This window comes from Pan troglodytes, chromosome 17 (genome assembly GCF_028858775.2).
Source record: "Pan troglodytes isolate AG18354 chromosome 17, NHGRI_mPanTro3-v2.0_pri, whole genome shotgun sequence".
NCBI classification, from domain to species: Eukaryota; Metazoa; Chordata; class Mammalia; order Primates; family Hominidae; genus Pan; species Pan troglodytes.
The window spans coordinates 57,209,972-57,229,792 of NC_072415.2; the positions used below are offsets into that span (position 1 = coordinate 57,209,972).

At 40.3% G+C, this 19,821-nt stretch overlaps 1 protein-coding gene and 1 pseudogene across 11 annotated transcripts in view; one reads left to right on the forward strand and one right to left on the reverse strand.

Moving 5' to 3' along the window:
• Positions 1–17,267, reverse strand: part of HDHD2 (haloacid dehalogenase like hydrolase domain containing 2) — a 43,147-nt gene extending 25,880 nt beyond the window's left edge. The window contains exons 1-5 of one of the 11 annotated variants that reach the window (XM_024350838.3): positions 17,110–17,258; positions 7,139–7,531; positions 3,948–4,009; positions 3,054–3,164; positions 1,215–1,423 (exon numbers count right to left, since the gene is read on the reverse strand). In XM_024350838.3, coding sequence (XP_024206606.1) covers positions 1,215–1,423; positions 3,054–3,154 — 310 coding nt within the window. In that variant the 5' untranslated portion in view covers positions 3,155–3,164; positions 3,948–4,009; positions 7,139–7,531; positions 17,110–17,258. Of the gene's footprint in view, positions 1–1,214; positions 1,424–3,016; positions 3,165–3,947; positions 4,047–7,138; positions 7,532–15,780; positions 15,841–17,109 lie in introns of all 11 variants that reach the window. The other 10 variants (XM_063796085.1, XM_016933650.3, XM_016933651.3 and 7 more) reach the window with 10 other exon arrangements.
• Positions 3,731–3,997, forward strand: LOC104003147 (small ubiquitin-related modifier 2-like; annotated as a pseudogene).
• Positions 17,268–19,821: the final 2,554 nt, after the last annotated feature.

Sequence of the window (19,821 nt, forward strand, 5' to 3'; positions counted from 1 at the left end):
CATGTCCCTACAAAGGACATGAACTCATCCTTTTTTATGGATGCATAGTATTCCATGCTGTATATGTGCCACATTTTCTTAATCCAGTCTATCATTGATGGACATTTGGGTTGGTTCCAAGTCTTTGCTATTGTGAATAGTGCCACAGTAAACATATGTGTGCATGTGTCTTTATAGCAGCATGATTTATAGTCCTTTGGGTATATACCCAGTAATGGGATGGCTGGGTCAAATGGTATTTCTAGTTCTAGATCCTTGAGGAATCGCCACACTGTCTTCCACAATGGTGAACTAGTTTACAGTCCCAGCAACAGTGTAAAAGTGTTTCTATTTCTCCACATCCTCTCCAGCATCTGTTGTTTCCTGTCTTTTTAATGATCGCCATTCTAACTGGTGTGAGATGGTATCTCATTGTGGTTTTGATTTGCATTTCTCTGATGGCCAGTGATGATGAGCATTTTTTCATGTGTCTTTTGACTGCATAAATGTCTCCTTTTGAGAAGTGTCTGTTCATATCCTCCACCCACTTTTTGATGGGGTTGTTTTTTTCTTGTAAATTTGTTTGAGTTCTTTGTAGATTCTGGATATTAGCCTTTTGTCAGATGAGCAGATTGCAAAAATTTTCTCCCATTCTGTAGGTTGCCTGTTCACTCTGATGGTAGTTTCTTTTGCTGTGCAGAAGCTCTTTAGTTTAATGAGATCCCATTTGTCAATTTTGGCTTTTGTTGCCATTGCTTTTGGTGTTTTACACATGAAGTCCTTGACCATGCCTATGTCCTGAATGGTATTGCCTAGGTTTTCTTCTAGGGTTTTTATGGTTTTATGATCTGTGTTTTTTCAAACCATGGGTCGTGATCTATTATTAGACTGTAAAACTAATTCGGAGGGCTCTAAACAGCATCATAATCAAACAAACAATCAAACCAAAAAGAAAATAGAATGCATGTTATACAGCAAGAGTAAGTATTGCTTAACTTACGTAAAGACACACATATAGATATGTATTAGGTTACTATGTAATGTGTTTCACTTACTATGGATTGCAGTCAAAAAAAGGTTTGGGAAATGCCAATTTAGATTCAAAATATCAGTATTATCAAATATTTCAAGAAAAACGGGGAAATCAGAATAAACATCTCTAAACATCCAGTTTTAAAAATGATTTGTAAGTACATATAAATATCCAATCTTTAAATTTTCCAAATTTCCCCTACCTTTGAAATCAGGTAGTGCCCGATCATCAACTAGCAGCATGGGTCTGACTTGTTTCCGCTCTAGTAAACTTCTGGCTGCAGTCAGAGATGTGAATATTTCATCTTCAGAGATATCAAATTCCAATTTTCTCAACCTTTCTAACAGGTCTTGCTTGCTCTCTTTGGTTGTATTGGTCACAAACCTAACGATTACAGAAGCACCACGTAACCTGGAGAGGGCCAAATTCAGAAGTCAAAAGGCAGCTTTTACATTCTGGCCCTATAAAATCTCCTAATTTGTTAAAACTGTGCCAAATGTTTTTATGGCCAGCAACATGACAATGTGTAGCCTCTTGCCCCTCCAGAATGGCAGGTTTACAGTTTACATAGCTACTTAGAGATGTCATTGTTCACCAGATGTAAAAAGATTTTTCTTTCAATCTACAGTAGAAAGCTCATCTGTAAAGCAGTAAAAGCTCTGTCCAACAAGAGCACACTGATTAACAGACATCCATTCCCCTATTAAGGAGTCAAGATAAAGTCCAACCGTGCAACAGATTTTTTTTTTACTTTAAACAACATGTTGTCCACTGCTTCTCCACCTATAAAATGAACATCATGACTCCTAACTAAATTGGTAACTCCCAACTGATGCCTGCCAGATATATAAGTATGTATTTCTTGATTCCCCAAATGAAAGGTAAGCTCCTTGAAAGAAAGTGAGGTTTGTGTCAATCTTTTGCCCTAATACCTGGCACTGTGATATGAGTCACCAGATTTTTTCTTTTTTTTTTTTTTTTGAGACGGAGTTTCACTCTTGTTGCCCAGGCTGGAGTGCAATGGCACGATCTCAGCGCACCGCAACCTCCGCCTCCCAGGTTCAAGCGATTCTCCTGCCTCAGCCTCCCTAGTAGCTGGGATTATAGGCATGTGCCACCATGCCCAGCTAATTTTGTATTTTTAGTAGAGACGGTGTTTCTCCATGTTGGTCAGGCTGGTCTCGAACTCCCGACCTCAGGTGATCCACCCGCCTCGGCCTCCCAAAGTGCTGGGATTACAGGCGTGAGCCACCGCGCCTGGCCTATGAGTCACTAGATTTTCTGATTAACACCATACTATGAACATTTTAAGGTTGGAAAACATGTACCACATACTAAGTATTGCTGATTTTGAAAACTTCTCTAAATTATTTTAGGATAAAGATCCTTAATATATGTTATTAGTTCTGTTGTGATTAGTTGGTTTTTTTTTCAGGACACCCAGAAGCAAACATTCACATTCCGCTTACTTTAACATACTTTTACTAGGTGTCTCATTTGTATCCAGACTTCTGTTTAGTATTGTGGTTGGTACATGAGAAATATAAGACAGTCCTTAGCCTTTAAAAGTGTTTAGTTGATGGAAATAACACAAAAATTTCAAGTTCTTTAGCTAAACTTTATTTGAGCAGTTGCACAATCAATGTTAGATCTTAGGTAAAACAAGAAAGAGCAGCATTATGCCTGTCTGTGTGTGTTTTATTTTGTGATTCCAGGATTCATTTGTGATTTTTTCCAATGGTATTTATTCCACATTGTAGACTCTTGAGTTGTCATTCCAACATTTATATTACTGACTTAGAAAATGACATACATATAGAACAAAAAGACTGGATCAAAAGGCCAAACCTAATAAAGGCTTAGAAAACAATGTTTGGAAGAAATTGTAATGCATACATCTTCTAGCTAAACCCAAGGCAGTTCCTATATATGGTTAAGATGGTAAAATGCCATCTTAAGGCCATCCATTTAGCTAATGATCTGCCGCGGTAAAATGGCACTTACAAACATATTTGTCAGCTGAACCTGGAAGATAGCTTGCCTTTTAAGAGCTTCCTGTGCGCCTGGCACAGCTGCATCTTCAATGTGAAGTGTGCCACTGAGATCTACCAAAACAGCTTTTAATGCACGGCGTGCTGCCATCCTTCATTCCCTAGGAGAGAGCAAATGAAATTAAAAATACAGTTTAGGAAACAATGGACAATTAAAAACTGGTAAGTATTCAAAAATATCACTCATATCCAGAAAGATCCTGCTTAGTGTTAAGCTGCTTCCATTTTGGAGAAAACTCGTTTTAAAAATTACAAATCCAAAATTTGATCCATAAACCTTTTACAATACTTAGGTTTTTTTAAAAAAAAAAAAACACTTGAATTAAAACTATAGGAAGCAAAACGCTTACAGAGGTATCACTATTTACTTTCAGGTTTTTAAAAAGAACTCTGGTGAACAATTCATTCATTTATTTTATTTTTAAACCTGAGAATAATGTACTCCAAAGAATGGGTGGATGAAAGGACTAAATCATTAGCAGAGTCTTCTTCATCTTTGGTTATGTTAATGCAAATATTCTCATCGCCCTTCTTTGCTGCTGTAACCTGAAACAGAATATGTGGCTCTCCCTCGTCCACCACTGCCACCTCCTCCTTTTTGCCACTCTTGGTGCAGACATGGTACCTCTTTTGTGAAGTGGCAGCTGAGGAGACTCTGGCAGTCACCATGGCCAACAAAAAGCCCAAGGAAGAAGTCAAAACTGAGAACAACGATCATATTAACTTGAAGGTGGCAGGGCAGAATGGTTCTGTGGTGCAGTTTAAGATTAAGAGGCATACACCACTTGGTAAACTAATGAAAGACTATTGTGAATGACAGGGATTGTCAATGAGGCAGATGAGATTCCAATTTGATGGGCAATCAATCACTGAAACAGACATACCTGCACATTTGGAAATGGAGGCTGAAGATACAATGGATGTGTTCCAGTAGCAGACGAGGTGTCTAGCGAAAAGGGAACCTGCTTCTTTACTCCAGAATTCTGTTCTTACAGACCAAGCTTACATTCTCAATCAGAAAATGGCAATCTGATTCCACCACATCCTGATGACTAGTTTTCTCTATTCTTTCCTTTCCTCTTTCCCCATTCTTTTACAGTACACAAAGTAACTGGTATATGTGCACAAGCATATTTCATTTTTTTAACTAAATAGCCAATGGTATGTTCTGATTGACATCAAGTGGAGATGGGATGGGGAAAAATACTGATTCTGTGAAAATACCCTTTCTCCATTAGTGGCATGTTCATTCAGCTATCTTTACATTTCAGTAAGTTATTTTGCTCTGTTTTAACAACAACAACAACAAAAACCCCATTAAAATCCCTGCATATCTTGTTCAATTGGAGAATTTTAATGTTTTTCATTTATCAATGTAAAACCAAAGACAATTTTATAACTTTTTCTGCGTAGCTGTTACGTATAGGGCAATCTGTCTTTAAGTAGGGATAAATTACTCAAAAAAAAAAATCCTATTTTTCCCTTCAAGTCAAGCATCTTGGTGTTTAAATAAACTTCCTGTTGGAAAAAAAAAAAGAAGAATAGGGCTGGGTGCAGTGGCTTAGTACTTTTGGGAAGACCGACGCGGGCGGATCACCTGAGGTCAGGAGTTCGAGACCAGCGTGGTAAAAACCGCGTCTCTGCATCTCTACTAAAAATACAAAAATTAGCTGGGCATGGTGGCAGTTGCCTATAATCCCAGCTACTAGGGAGGCTGAGAATGAGGCAGGAGAATCACTTGAACCCGGGAAGTGGAGGTTGCAGTGAGCCGAGATCGCACCACTGCACTCCAGCCTGGGCGATAGTGTGAGATTCTTTCGCAAAAAAAAAAAAAAAAAAGATTCCTTTACAGTGGAAAAACCTGCCAGATACACCTTAAATCAAATGATCAAATTAACACCATTAGTAATGGGACAAACCAACATCATGTGCTTCCTGAGAGAGACAACATCACCTGTGCAGGATTCCTACTTAAATGTTCAACCCAAGTTGAAGCATAAGGAAAAAGTCAGGCAATTCGAACTAAAGAAAATTGTACAAAACAATTGGCTGGGTGAGGAACTGTATCAAATTAAAGGAGTCTGAAGAGACATGGCATCTAAATGCAATGCATGAGAGTAATATAAAGCCAATGGAGCAAGAATTAACAATTAGTGACTTCAGGTGAAGAATATATGGTTTTTACTGCACTATTACAAACTTTCAACATAAAAAGTTTGAGAAAAATAAGTTAATAGGAGATCTCTTATCAAAGTGGGCGAAAAAAGGATGTTTTCATACCTAATAACAGTGTGATATATAAATATACAAAATGATTTTGTCCACGATTCCTGGCTCATAACTCCCATAGCCTTTGTTGAAGTAAACAGAATCTCTCTGACTTTCTCCTGCCCACCTTTCATCTGCCCAAGGCAGAACTCTCATCTGATTGTGGGTCAAAAGACCCTCATTCCAGAGAGGTTCTGTCTCATACCCTGGAGGAAGGAATGCTGCACAGGGGTCAAGAACAATCTAAACAGGCCTTACTGGGTTTAGATCATACCCTTTACATTCAATCACATTTTGACACAGTTGCGCGTACTTCAATCATACCTATCCAATGAAGTCTCCATTGATAGAGCTCCATGGGGGCTTTTGGGGAGCTCATCACATGGAGGCTGATAGGAGGGTGAACAAGAATGCACCCACATGCTGTGAGGGTGGCACACCCTAACTCCATGGGGACAGAAGCTCTCACTGGGGACTCTTCCAGACCTTGCCCTATGTATCTCTTCATTTGGCTGTTAATTTGTATCCTTCAAAAAAATCCTTTGTTGGCCGGGCACGGTGGCTCACGCCTGTAATCCCAGCACTTTGGGAGGCTGAGGTGGGTGGATCACGAGGTCAGGAGATCGAGACCATCCTGGCTAACATGGTGAAACCCCGTCTCTACTAAAAAATACAAAAAAAAAAAAAAATTAGCTGGGCGTGGTGGCGGCGCGTGTAGTCCCAGCTACTCAGGAGGCTGAGGCAGGAGAATGGTGTGAACCTGGGAGGCGGAGCTTGCAGTGAGCCAAGATCGTGCCACTGCACTCCAGCCTGGGTGACAGAGCGAGACTCCGTCTCAAAAAAAAAAAAAAAAAAAAAAAATCCTTTGTAGTACATTGATAAATGTAAGTAAGTGTTTCCCTGAATTTGGTGAGCTGTGCTAGTAAACTAATCAAACCCAAAGTGGGACATGTGAAAACCTCAACCTGAAGCCAGTCAGTAAGAAGTTCCACAGGTCAGGACTCGTGACTGGTGTCTGAAAATGGAGGAGGCAGTCTTGGAGACTAAGCCCTCAACCTGTGGGATCTGACACTATCTCCAGGTAGACAGTGTTGGAACTGAATTGGAGGACAACCAACTGGTATCTGCTGCAGAACTGATTGCTTGCTTGCTGATGGGGAAAAACCTCCACATATTTTGGGGTCACAGAAGTCTTCTGTATTGACTGTTGTTGTGTTAGTGTGACAGCAGATGAAAAACAGTTTGAATGTTTTCTTCAAGAATGGTAATAGTTATACAAAATGAAATTCCATGTATCTACCTCATCCCCAACTTAAGAACAGAACTAATGGCAATATTGCTGAAGCCTTCTGTAAGAACCTGGTCAGTTAAATTTCCTGGAAGTAACTGGTACAATTAATTTGTGATAATAATTTTCTTTCTTTTCTTCATATTTTTTACCAATTGCTTAGTTTTACCATTTTAGAATGTTACAAAAATGAAATCACAATGTACACATTCTTTCACAATTTTCGTGATTTATTTTGGTCAACATTGTATTTCTGAGATTCAGCCATGTTGGTGCCTTTTATATTCTACCAAAAGCAAAACCAAGATCCACCTTTTGGGATTCTGACTAGAACTACATTTAATCTACAGAGCAATATCAGGACAACTAAGATCATTACTAAATTGCCATCCTATCCATCAACATACTGTATCTCTCCATTCACATAATTTTTTTAGTTTTATAAATATCTACATAAATGGCTTGCATATATTTGTAGACACAACTCTATCATTGCTATATTAAATTATTTTAAATTACCTTTTCTAACAGTTTGGTGTTGGTGTATTAAAATACATTTTTTGTTGTTATTGTTGTTTTTGTCTTATATCCTTTGACCATTCCAAACTCTTTTTTTGAGACAGGGCCTTGTTCTGTCACCCAGGCTGGAGTGCAGTTGCATGATCACAGCTCACTGCAGCCTCGACTGCCCACGCTCAAGCAATCCTCTCACATCGGCCTCCCAAGTAGCTGTTTCCACAGGTGTGCACCACCACGCCTGGCTAATTTATTTTTTCTGTAAAGATGGGGTCTTCCTATGTCTCTCAGGCTGGTCTCCAACTCCTAAGCTCAAGTGATCCTCCCACCTTGGCCTTCCAAAGTGCTGAGATTACAGGTGTGAGCCACTACACCTGGCCCCAAACTTTCTTAATTCTAAAATAAGAAAAAAAAGAAACAAAAATGTCACTTGTAGTTGGTAGTTATTATCTACATAGAAAATTATTGTCTACATAGAGAATTTTCTATGTAGACAATAATTACCAACCACAAGTGATAATTTTTCTATTTTTCTTATTTTCTGTTTTATTATTCTAGTTAGGAACTCCATAATTGAATAGAAGTAGTGATAGCATGCATCCTTATTCTGTTCTTGAAAGGAATGCTTTTAGTATTTAAACATTAAGTAAACTTGCTGTAGAACTCTGCTGATATTTCAGCCATTTAAGAAAGTTCCCTTCTATTCCCAGTTTGCTAAAAATTTTTGTCATAAATGGCTATTGGATTTTACCTACTACTTTTTCTGTATCCAATGAGATGATCACATTTTTTCCCCTTAAGCTGTCAATGGGGTCAATTAATGTTAAGACAATCTTGCACAAATCCAATGCAGTCCTGATATATTATCTTTTTTTACTTACTGCTAGATTCAAATACTAAAAGATAAGAAACAACCTAAATGACCATCAACAGAAGGCTAGTTTAATAAATTATGATATTTGCCAGGTTTTTCCACATTCCGTATTTTTCCCTTTCACATTTTATTCTTTGGGGCTGAGTCATTAAAGAGGGTAGGGAGGAACTAAACTCCACCTTCTAAAAATAGGAGTGTCCTCATATATTATTTCAAATTCTTCTGTGAGAAAGACTTGTTCTCCATTGATTTACTCAATCATTTATTTTATGTAATCAGTATGGGCTCACAGATATTTATTCTATTCTTTGTGCCATAAGCTAATACTATGTCATTTAGTTTGTTGCTAAAATTGTTTTAGCTTTGGCCATTGAGAGCTCTCTCAGGTTGGCTCCTGTGCCTCCATCCTTTTGTTTTTTGAGCACTTCTTTGCTTTTGGAACTACGTGATGCTCCAGACTCGTCTTTTCCTGTAAGCTGATAATTGATTACATTTTGATATGGTTTGGCTGTGTTCCCACTCGAATCTCATCTTGAATCGTAGCTCCCATAATTCCCACGTGTCGTGGGAGGGACCCAATGGGAGGTAATTGAATCATTGGGGTGGGTTCTCCCATGGTGTTCTAGTGATAGTGAGAAAGTCTCCCAAGATTTGATGGTTTAATAAAGAGCAGTTCCCCACACATGCTCTCTTGCCTGCCAGCATGTAAGACATGCCTTTGTTACTCCTTCGCCTTATGCCATGATTGTGAGGCCTCCCCAGCAATGTGGAATTGTGAGTCCATTAAACATCTTTCCTGTATAAATTACGCAGTCTTGGGTATGTCCTCACAGCAGCGTGAGAATGAACTAGTACAGATTTTTAGATGATTGGGAAAGAAATCAAAAGAATATTTTGTGATACCTTAAAATAATATGAAATTAAAGTTTTAGTTCCATAAATAAATGTTTTTCATTTCATAAAAAAAAAGAAAAAGTTTGTAGAAAAAAATTTTCTTTCCTGTTAACTAGATATCTACCTAACATTCTCAATTTTACTTTTTGGCCTGCAAAGCCTTACTATCTGGCCCTTCACAGAAAAAGTTTATTGACCCTGTGCTAGGCGAGGAGATTCCTACTGGAGAAGAGTGGCAAAAAAACCCCAAAAAACCCTAAAACCAGCAAGCTAAACACCCTTAATTCCACTTACAGAGACATACACATAACATTATGCCCCATATGGTCACAGAATGTGAGTACATACGTTCTCATAAAGAAAAAACTTCTATATGCTTCTATTTAGAAGTGTGAGGGCAAAAGTGGGCTTTGAGGAGAAAGAAAAATAATGAGGAAAATACATGTGATTATATAAGAATAAGAGAACAGACCATAAATATTTAAGTAATGAACAAAAAAAACATTACAGCTACACAGGATCTTCGATTATCTGCTCTCGAACCACCCCTCACCCCTCTTTCTACACACACTGGTTTTACACCTTAGTTGGGAAAACCAAGGTCCAAATAATGTCTATATAGATATTACCTTCTCTTGAGAATGATGGTGCTCAGATGAAGAAATTACTAACAAAGATTTGTTACTAAATTTGCCTTCTAACTTTTTCTAAAGGTTCAATGCGCCTGACAAACTACTCTTAAATGAAACAGAATTTACCTCCCTACACAGAATATACCAGACATACCACACAAATATTAAATAGATCTTTGGCACATTATTTATAATAAACCTGTTATATTAATGCAAATAATGTTATTAATAATGTATAAAATTAGATATACAACAGGAATAAAAATTTAATGAAAAAAATTTGAAAGCATGTGTCCAAGAAGCTATTTTTCTCTTTTAAAAGAAGATTGTTGGCCAGGTACAGTGGCTCGCACCTGTAATCCCAGCACTTTGGGTGGCTGAGGTAGGAGGATTGCTTGAATCCAGGAGTTCGAGACCAGCCTGGGCCATAAAGCGAGACCCCCATCTCTATAAAAAATAAATTAAAAAGTAGCCAAGCATGGTGGCGTGTGCCTGTAGTCTCAGCTACTGGGATTGCGTAAGCCCAGGAGTATGGGGCTGCAGTGGGCTATGACCATGCAGTCAGGGCAACACAGTGAGACTATATCCCTAAAACACACACATATATATATATTTGTATTCTACTAATATTTCCTCATCACACTAAAGACACAACTACTCATGATGCTTAAGAAATAATGCAGTGTTCTAGTAGAGTTATTTTTCCAGTTAACTGAAGGTAACTAGAAATGATAAGAAATGTTTATTTCAAATAACTATTACTCAAAACGTTTTGGGATTTTTCTCTTTAGGAATTACCATCAATGTTAGCATATGAGCCATACATGAAAATCAGCCTCATTAACCAATGGCTCCATTTTATTTTTAACTCCAAGTGGCATTACTCTCCTTGACTACCCATCTCATTCAGCAGGCTTTATTCTGACACTTTCAAAATTATATACATCTTTAAAGCATACAAATTGTAACCAATAAAAATATCCCAAAGAACATGTACTAGCTCAGAAAGCAATTCCAAAATAGGAGTCCAAAAAGATCTTGAGCAATGTAGAAGCTTATCGTTTCGTACCCTGACTACTTTGAAAGAGTAAACATTTATTGATGAATAAACTCTGGTATGCTTATTTTTAAAACTCACTTTAAACTTGGGCTTCCATAATATAGCAGGCTAAGAATCAAATTAACTCTCCAAATAAAGCCTAATAATACTAGATAAAAAAATTATACACGTGTGTGTGTGTGTGTGTGTGTGTGTGTGTGCATGTCTGCGCGCATGCGCATGTGTGTAAGCCACAAGGTGCAAGGAAAAAAGGAATTGTTAGATCTGAATAAAAGCAAGAAACTCAGGAGATGAGCAGAACCCTGTGGCCTGTTTTGGCTCCAAACGTATCTGTCACACTATGTGACCTTAAGTTATCTTTTTCCCCATGGGCCTCTTCAGGGAATAAAAGATAAACTCAGAGCCCATCTGAAGAGATAGATCCTCTGACCTAAAAACCAAGACCTCACTGTAAGGGTGAGCCAGAAATAAACCTATCCCAGACACTCCCTCTCTACCTTGTCTCAGTTGACTACAAGAAAATCAACTGCTTTGAAACATGGCCCAAAGGGGTGGTAGGTATAAAGTGCTGCAGAGAATTTGCAACCATAAACCAGTGCTGGACCCAATTTGCAGACCAAATTCACATTACCTAAGATAAGCCTCAGAAAAACTTCAAGATTGTAATTAGCGTGACCTTGACTAGCAGGTGCCTGGCTACAGCAAATATAAACCCTCCCTCAAAATACTAGTTTTCAGCCCCAACAGCAAAGAAATCCCATAAATAAAATCAAATAGCCAAGCGTGGTAGCATGGGCCTGTAGTCCTAGCTACTTGGGAGGCTAAGGTGGGAGGACTGCTTGGGCTCAGGAGTTCAAGGCCACAAAAAGCTATGATAGCACCACTGCATTCCAGCTTGAGCAACAGAGCAAGACCCTGTCTCAAAAAAAAAAAAAAGAAAAGAAAAGAAAAGAAAAAAAGAAAAAAAACAACACAAAGAAATCAAATTATAAGAATGATGAGCAAGTAACCTAAGGAAACAAGCCATGGTAAGGGAGAACCTACAAAAACAACAGATTGCATAAGCAGCCCTATAAGGGCTTCTTATTTTTCTAATGTAATTATCATAATGCCTACATGTGTAAGGAACAAAAGGCAAGATCAAAAATATGAGGAGAAAACACATGAAAGACTACCAGTGTGCAAATTCAGAAGGCCCAACGAATTCTAAGCAAGATAAATGAAAATAAATCCACATCTAAACCCTCGCTATACGCCAATGGCAAAGAGAAGATCTTGAAAGCAGCCAAGGGAAAAGACAAATTGCTTCCAAAGGAGCAACATTTAGACTCAGATTCAATGCAACTCCAATCAATATCCCAAAAAGTGTCTTGTGAATTTGATAAGCTGATGCTAAAATGTTTACACCAGTACAAATGGCCAAGTATAGCCAAGACACTTCGGCCAAGACCAAAGAAGAAAAAGAAAGTAGGCATTGCTTTACCTAATATCCAGACTTACTTAATGAGGTCTTGTAATTAATTAAAATGGTGTGGTATTAGTACATATGGAGACGAACTGATCAATGGAACAGAAAATACAGAAAAAGATCCCAATATGTGTAGAAAATTCATATATGATAGAAGTAGTGTTTCAGATTAGTAAAGAAAAAATAAAATGATCAATAATATGGTGTTGGAACCATGGAATATCCACATGAGAAAAAATGAAATTGGACTCCCACATCACACTATACACAACAATTTTCTTTTCCAAGGAGATTAAACAACCACATGTTTAAGGCAAAACTAAAACTTTTAGATAGGAGAGTATCTTCATGACTTGAGGACAGAAAAGGCTTTCTAAAATGAGACATAAAAAGCACAAACCATTGAAGAAAAGACAGATAAATTCAACTATATTTCAAAAGCACCACAAAGAGAGTGAAAATACAGAAAAAGAACTTATTTTTCTAACACGTGGGAAAAGACGAGATTCCAGGAAGTATAAAGTATAAACATTAAGAAAAAGATGAACAACCCAATAGAAAAACTGCATAAGATCTTAACGTATCCTTTACAAAAGAGCAAATCTGGCCGGGCACAGTGGCTCATGTCTGTAATCTCAGCACTTTGGGAAGCCAAGGTGGGTGGATGACCCTAGGTCAGGCATTCAAGACCAGCCTAGTCAACATGGTGTAACCCTGTCTCTACAAATACCAAAATTAGCTGGGCATGGTGGCAGGCACCTGTAATCCCAGCTACTTGGGAGGCTGAGGAAGGAGAATCGCTTAAACCTGGGAGGCAGAGGTTGCAGTGAGGCCGAGATCACACCATTGCACTTCAGCCTGGGCGACAGAGCAAGAATGTGTCTCAAAAAAAAAAAAAAAAAAAAAAAAAAAAAAAAGAGCAAATCTGAACAGCAAATAAATGAAGATACTCAAAGCTCATTGGTAATCAGGAAAATGCAATGTGAGATCAATGCACAGTGAGATCAATGCACCAACCTACAGATGGGCAAAATTTAAGTCTGCAAACACCAAAGGCTGTCAACAGCAATTCCCACATGCTGCTAGTGAAAGAATATACTTGTGCAAGCATTTTGGAATCAGTCTGGCATCACCATATCCTACAATCTGGCAGTTCCACTTCCAAGTATACCTTTGAGAGATTCTTTCACAGTGTACCATGATACATGAACAAAGACGTCTATAGCAGCACCATTTGTAACAGCCAGAAAATGGAAACAATACAAATGTCCATCAACAACAGAATGGATAAATAAGTTGCCGTATATTTACACACAGAAAAAAATGGCAGTAGAAAGAACTTACATTCATACACATCACCTTACACAACTCTCAGAAATCTACTAGAGGGTGAAAAAAGCAAGTCAAAAAAGAATATATACAGTATGGTTTCATATTATAGTACTCAAAAATACAGATGCATACATAGGTGATAAAACTGTAAAGAGAAGCAAGGGAATGATTACCACAAGAGTGGGGATAATGATTACCCTCCAGAGGACAGGAAGCAGATGCAAACCAAGAGGAGCACAAAGGGAGCCTCTAAGGTCTGGCAATACTCTACTTCTTAACCTAGACAATGAGAATATGGGTGCTTTTAATTATACTATAATCATTTTAAACATATATGTTTTGTATACTCTTGTATAGATGATATATTGCACAATAAAAAATGAGTCTTCTTATATTTTAGTCAGTTTTTTCTCATACATTTAATAGTTATAAAAAACTAAATTAGTCCAGTAGTCCAGACAATTACTATACACTCAGCATAAAAGCCTCCACCTCCAAGGCATTTTGAATTTTAAGTAAATCCCCGATTCTGTTTGTCTTTCATAATGTATCTGATGGAAGAGGGAAAAAGAAGACTGCAGAGGTTAAAAAATATATTAAGAGCTGTGGTTAATCAAATTTCAACTGCAAAATCCTACCTTCTCTAATAGTCCACATGTTATTCTATTTCTGATCTTTATTGTGACCTTGAATTGAAGGATTATATAAGCAACAGCATCAACTATTACCTCCCTGAGACAGAAAACAGCTTGTTCATCAAAAGACTAGACCGTTCCTAGGGATTCCATTTGGATGTGTAATAGTTAAAAAATTATTTGAAGTACACTACAAAAGAATGGACCAAAAAAAGGCGTTTTCTTTTCATATATACAGAGGAATCTAAAATTGCTTCTCTCAAAACCCAGCTTTTATGGGAGATATCTAATATTCAAGAAGAAACGTTACCTCTGAAGGTGACTAAAGAACAAAATATGAACAAGACCAGAAAAGCAATGAAAGTAAGAACTGTACTACTTACTTGGAGCCAAGGAACTGTCATAATACATATTTATCATTTTAATCCTTATTGAAGCATCCACACAGGCTTAATGTTACCAAAACATTTTAAAAGCCTATATTCTTTGCTCTCACCAGTTCCATAGAACGTACCTTTTAAACTCTAAAATGCTCTTCTGGAGCACCACATATTTGAGAGTGACTGACTAAGGCCTAGAATAAAATTGAGGTGCCCCACTCATACCTCAAAATATACTTTCTTCTTCAGTTAGTCCCACTAACTTGATCACTTGATCACTATGACCTCTCTTCTTGTCCAAAACTTTGTTTTTTCTTTTTTTTTTTTGGAGACAAGGTCTGACTCTATCTCCTAGGCTGGAGTGCAGTGGCACTATCTCTCAGCTCACTGCAACCTCTGCCTCCCCGGCTCAAGCCATCCTCCCACCTCCGCCTCCCAAGTAGCTGGAACCACAGGTGTGCACCACCATGCCCACCTAATTTTTGTACTTTTAGTAGAGACGGGGTTTCACCACGTTGCCCAGGATGGTCTCGAACTGGTGAGTTCAAGTGATCCATCCGCCTTGGGCTCCCAAAGTGCTGGGATTACAGGTATGAGCCACCAAGCCTTGTCTGAACATGTATAATACTCGTTACCTGAACTACAAGCTGGTATTTGATAAAATGTAATTGTAAAATACTAATATAACCCTCAAAATAACTATAAAGGCTTCAAAGGTAGTGCCTGATTTTGTTTATCTTGAGTCCATACCCATCTCCCATAATCGGAACAAATTACATGGGACACCCCTTAGAAGAGCCATAAACCACTGACAGTGGTACATATTCAATGCAAAGAAGAAAAGTCATATTCTCTCATCCCAAGAGGAGAACTTCCAGATACTTCAGAAGACATCTGGGCTTGAATATCACTGGGGCATCTCAATCCAAGTCCTTTCACCCTCAAAGGTGCTCTTTCCCAGCCATCCTTATGAGTGGTTGGCAGCACCATCAATCCAGACACCAAATTATGTCAGCTCTACTTCCTTTACAGTCTTATATCCACTTACTTCTCTTCATCGTTTTTAAAACTACCTTTTTGAAGTTGGAAATCAACTCTCATCTAGACTATTTAAACAACTTCTTAATTGTCCTCTCTACTTTGCATCTCCTATTACCAGCCCTAAATTATTCCCTACAATGCAACAGTGCAGTGGTTAAGGACAAGAACAAAGGAGTTGTATAAATTTACAGCCTGGGTATACATCTCCACTCACTAGCTGGGTGAACCTGGGCAACCTTCTTAACCTTTTTGCCTCAGTTTCTTCATTGCTAATGTAGAAATAATAACACAACTCTAATGGTTGATAAGAGGATTAAAGAAAGTAATACCTATAAAGAATTGTGAATTGTGTCCCGCTCAGAGAAAGGCTGGGTTATGTATGTGGAGGGCTGGGAGAGAGAAGCAAGGAGGGAACATTATGGATATATCAAGGGCTACAAAAATCACAGGATACACATGATGCAAAGTTCTAAAGCATTAGTATAACTTGAGGATTTGAGAAAACACATCTAAATATATATTATGACATATTATTCAAAACTTGCATACTTACAACAAGAGATTTTAATGCAAATTTTCCCTTGGGAGATTGGGGCGCTACAAAACATGCCTCCTAAAACCCCTGGGAAGTACAAATTTTCTTTCCTTCCCTATATGGTTCCAGACTTTTCTGGAACCACTGTAGGCATTCAATAAATGACGGTATTATTCAGCCACTCCCCAGTTAAAATTCTTCCAGTGACTCCCCGCTGACCTCTGGATAAAGTCTGAACAATGAACACTGGTGGACAGAGTCCTGGTTTACCCTCTCCAACACATTTGTCTCTACTAGCACCCAAGTTCCATGGTACTGCAGGCGGCCAAGAGCTCTACACTTTGCCTCCCTCGTTGCGGGACTTTTGTCTGCAACTACTCGGGCCCCTCTACACCCTCATCTCCTGGCCAATCCCTTTAGCCCTCAGTCTCAGATAACCATCACTTCCTCTGGCGTGCCTCCTCTGGGTCCAACTCCTTTTCTCCCAGAGTTAGGCTAGGAGCCACCTGTGGTCCTACTACATTTACCACTGTCCTGGTTACCAGCCCGCGCCTCTCCTACTAAACTGTTAAGCTCTGTGCATAAGGGACTGTGTTGCCTTTCCCACTGTGTTATTTAGGCGTTCAATAAAGATCGTGAATTAACTCATGAATCCCGGTGTTCACAGCTGGAAGGCCCCAACAACAAACTCTTTCAGCACCAATTCAACTTCCATCCCCCCATCTCTTGGCTGGGAAGGGGCCTCAAGACTGGTCACTGCACTCGGTTCTAAACCAAGTACCAGGGCCTTAAAAACGCCAAACTGACCAGGAGGGACGCTAGCTCCAAAATACAGCCCAAGAGCACGCTTCGAGGAATGACTGACACACTAGCTTCACGATCCGCCCCGCAGAGACCCACAGCGCGCCTCGCGCCCAGCTATGCGCACGCGCGGGGCCACTGCAAAGAGGGCGGTTCCGACGCGGAAAACAGGGAATGCGCACAGAGCAAGAGCGCACGGCCCGGCCCGAGAGGAGGGGCGGCCTGGGGGCGCCACTGGTAGTTCCCGAACCCTGTCACAAAATCTGCAGCCTCCCGGCCCCAATTGCGCTTCTTCCTCTTCAGTCCTACAGCGGCTTCTCACCCACACTCCGTACGCCGTCCTCAGGAAAGGCCCCCGCTAATGGCAAAGCCAGCCACCCGCACTGGCCGCAGGGTCCTCAACCGGGATAGACAGCCCCGCTGCTGCCCGACGGACGCCGGAAGTTGGGCCCGGGCCGCGCCGGAAGCTCCGGATTTCCCGGCTCCGCCCCACCCCTTCGCCCGGGATTTCCGTCGAGGCGGTGCAGCTACCGCGCCGTGCTGTCTTCTGTCTGCACCGCCGCTGACGGAAAGCTAGGCCCTTCTGGAGACCCGCTTTCCCAAGGGCGCGGCCTCCTGGGCCGGAATGCACGAGGAAAAATAATCCCCTGCCTTTCTTCGGTAGCTGTTTTCCAGTCCACAGCACCACTGCTGAACCGAGCGTTACTGAGTAGCGTTCTTTGCCTTCACCCCTCCCTTCCTCTACCACTTGTCCACTCTCGAGGTTTAACTAAGAAGTCATACTTTACTAGACAACCCAATCTCAGAAGTCGTCATTTCCCCCTTAGCTACTTGAATAGTACCTGGCACCTCTTGCTTCCTCCATTAACTACTCCCTCGGGCAGCGACGTCCCTCCTTTCCCTCTTCTCTCCCGATTAGAGCCACTACGGGCCGTGCCTTCCTCTTCCACGGGAGCTCTATCTTGGTACACCCAGAACCACCTCCCTCCCTAACCCGCTGCCACACTCGTGGGGGTCTCTACCTGTCTCCTCTTGATCCAAGTAAGTTATGTGGACCTGAATAATAGAGTACAGAAAAGTCACTCTTATGCACTCACTATGAAAATGACTGAACAACTTTCTGGAGCCGTGTTGACATAATAGGATACTCACTCGGGTTACACCTTATACAAGGGTTATACCCCTTGATAAAACCACTGCTCTGTCCTTGACTAGGGACCCATATATGCCACCCGTATGCCACAATCTAACACCCCCACTACCCAAGGCTGCAGTCAGCCCTGTTAGGAGCTGTGACCCATTCTGTCCCTTGGACTAGGAGCCATATGCTTTTCCTCCCCACTGGATCTGAAGTTTTTTTGTTTTACTCATACATGCTAAGTTTAAGTTTTCTGTGTGAGGGTCTAATTGGTTGAAGGAAAAAGGATTTGGTCCTAGTTTCCCCTTATGAGCCAGCTGTCTTTGACCAGATTAAGACATCACCAAAGGATTTTAAGTGGGTAATATAAGAAGTGTATTTTTCTAAATGCTTCCTCTGCCTGCAGTATGAATAGATAGGAGAGATGCCAGAATGGGTGAGACCAGATAAGAGACCCACTGCAGGGCCACAAGAGAGATACTTGAACTAGAATGTGTGGAAACAAAGCAAAGAGGATAAATTCATAGGAGGCAAAACAGAAACTGGTGACAGATTAGATTGGGGTTAGGGAGAAGGCATCAATTATCAGGCCCCAAGACTAGGCAATTGGGTAGTGTAACTGATTTTCTTTTTTTTTTGGAGACAGGGCCTCACTCTGTCACCCAGGATGGAGTGCAGTGGCACAATCATGGCTCACTGCAGCCACGACTTCCCAGGCTCAAGGGATCCTCCTGCCTCAGCCTCCCCAGACAGCTGGGACCACAGGTGCACACCACCACAACTGGCTAATTTTGATTTTTGTAGACAGGGTGGGGTCCCACGATGTTGCCCAGGCTGGTCTCAAACTCCTGGGTTAAAGCAATTCTTCCACCTCAGCCTCCCAAAGTGCTGGGATTACAGGCGCGGGCACCAATGCCTGGCCTCATTCAGATTATGTGGAATCATGGGATAGGACTAATGGCTTTCTCCTCTCCAAATGGATCTACTTGATGAAAGTCAAGCTAAGAAGAAATTCAGCCCCTCCAAAGGGAGGGACTGGATTCAGAAAAAAAAAAAAAAAAGGAGCGGGGGGGCAAAAAACCCAAAGGAGTGAAGCCATAAAGCAGTATCTGAACTGGAACAAAAACAGTAGGAAAAACTTATCTTGATCATTGATACCCTTGGACATAGCCCACTGTGTCCCAGGTCCTTGCATCGAATGTTTTCACAATATTTGACTTCTAATGAAAAATCAGGGGCCAAGAGAAATCTTAGCAAAGAAGAATTCCATTACGATTGATATCAAAATGTTATTTTTGTTGTTTTGAGACGGAGTCTCACTGTGTAGCCCAGGCTGGAGTGCAGTGGCACAATCTCAGCTCACTGCAATCTCTGCCTCCCGGGTTCAAGCGATTCTCATGCCTCAGCCTCCCAAGTAGCTGGAATCACAGGCATGTGCCACCACACCCGACTAACTTTTGTCTTTTAATAGAGACAGGGTTTTGCCATGTTGGCCAGGCTGGTCTCAAACTCCTGACCTGAAGTGATCTGCCCGCCTCGGCCTCCCAAAATGTTGGGATTACAGGCATAAGCCACCATGCCCAGCCTCAAAATGTTACATTGGTAATAACTTAGAAACTAATAAATCAATGAGAAAGTGATTTGCTTCATAAGAAACATTTTACTTAAGGAGAACATCTCTTTGGTTGAAGCACATCTAGATACAAACATTAGTGATCTGGAAAAGATATATATATATATCTGGACCAGACTTCTGTTCTGAAGGTTATTGACCAATTTTACAGATAGGACAACCAAAAACTACTGAGGTCTTAGGAAGTTTATTTGCTTTCAGTCACATGGTAAAAGGTTTGCTTGATATATTAGAAATATCTTGCCTCCTAGTCTTTTTACTAG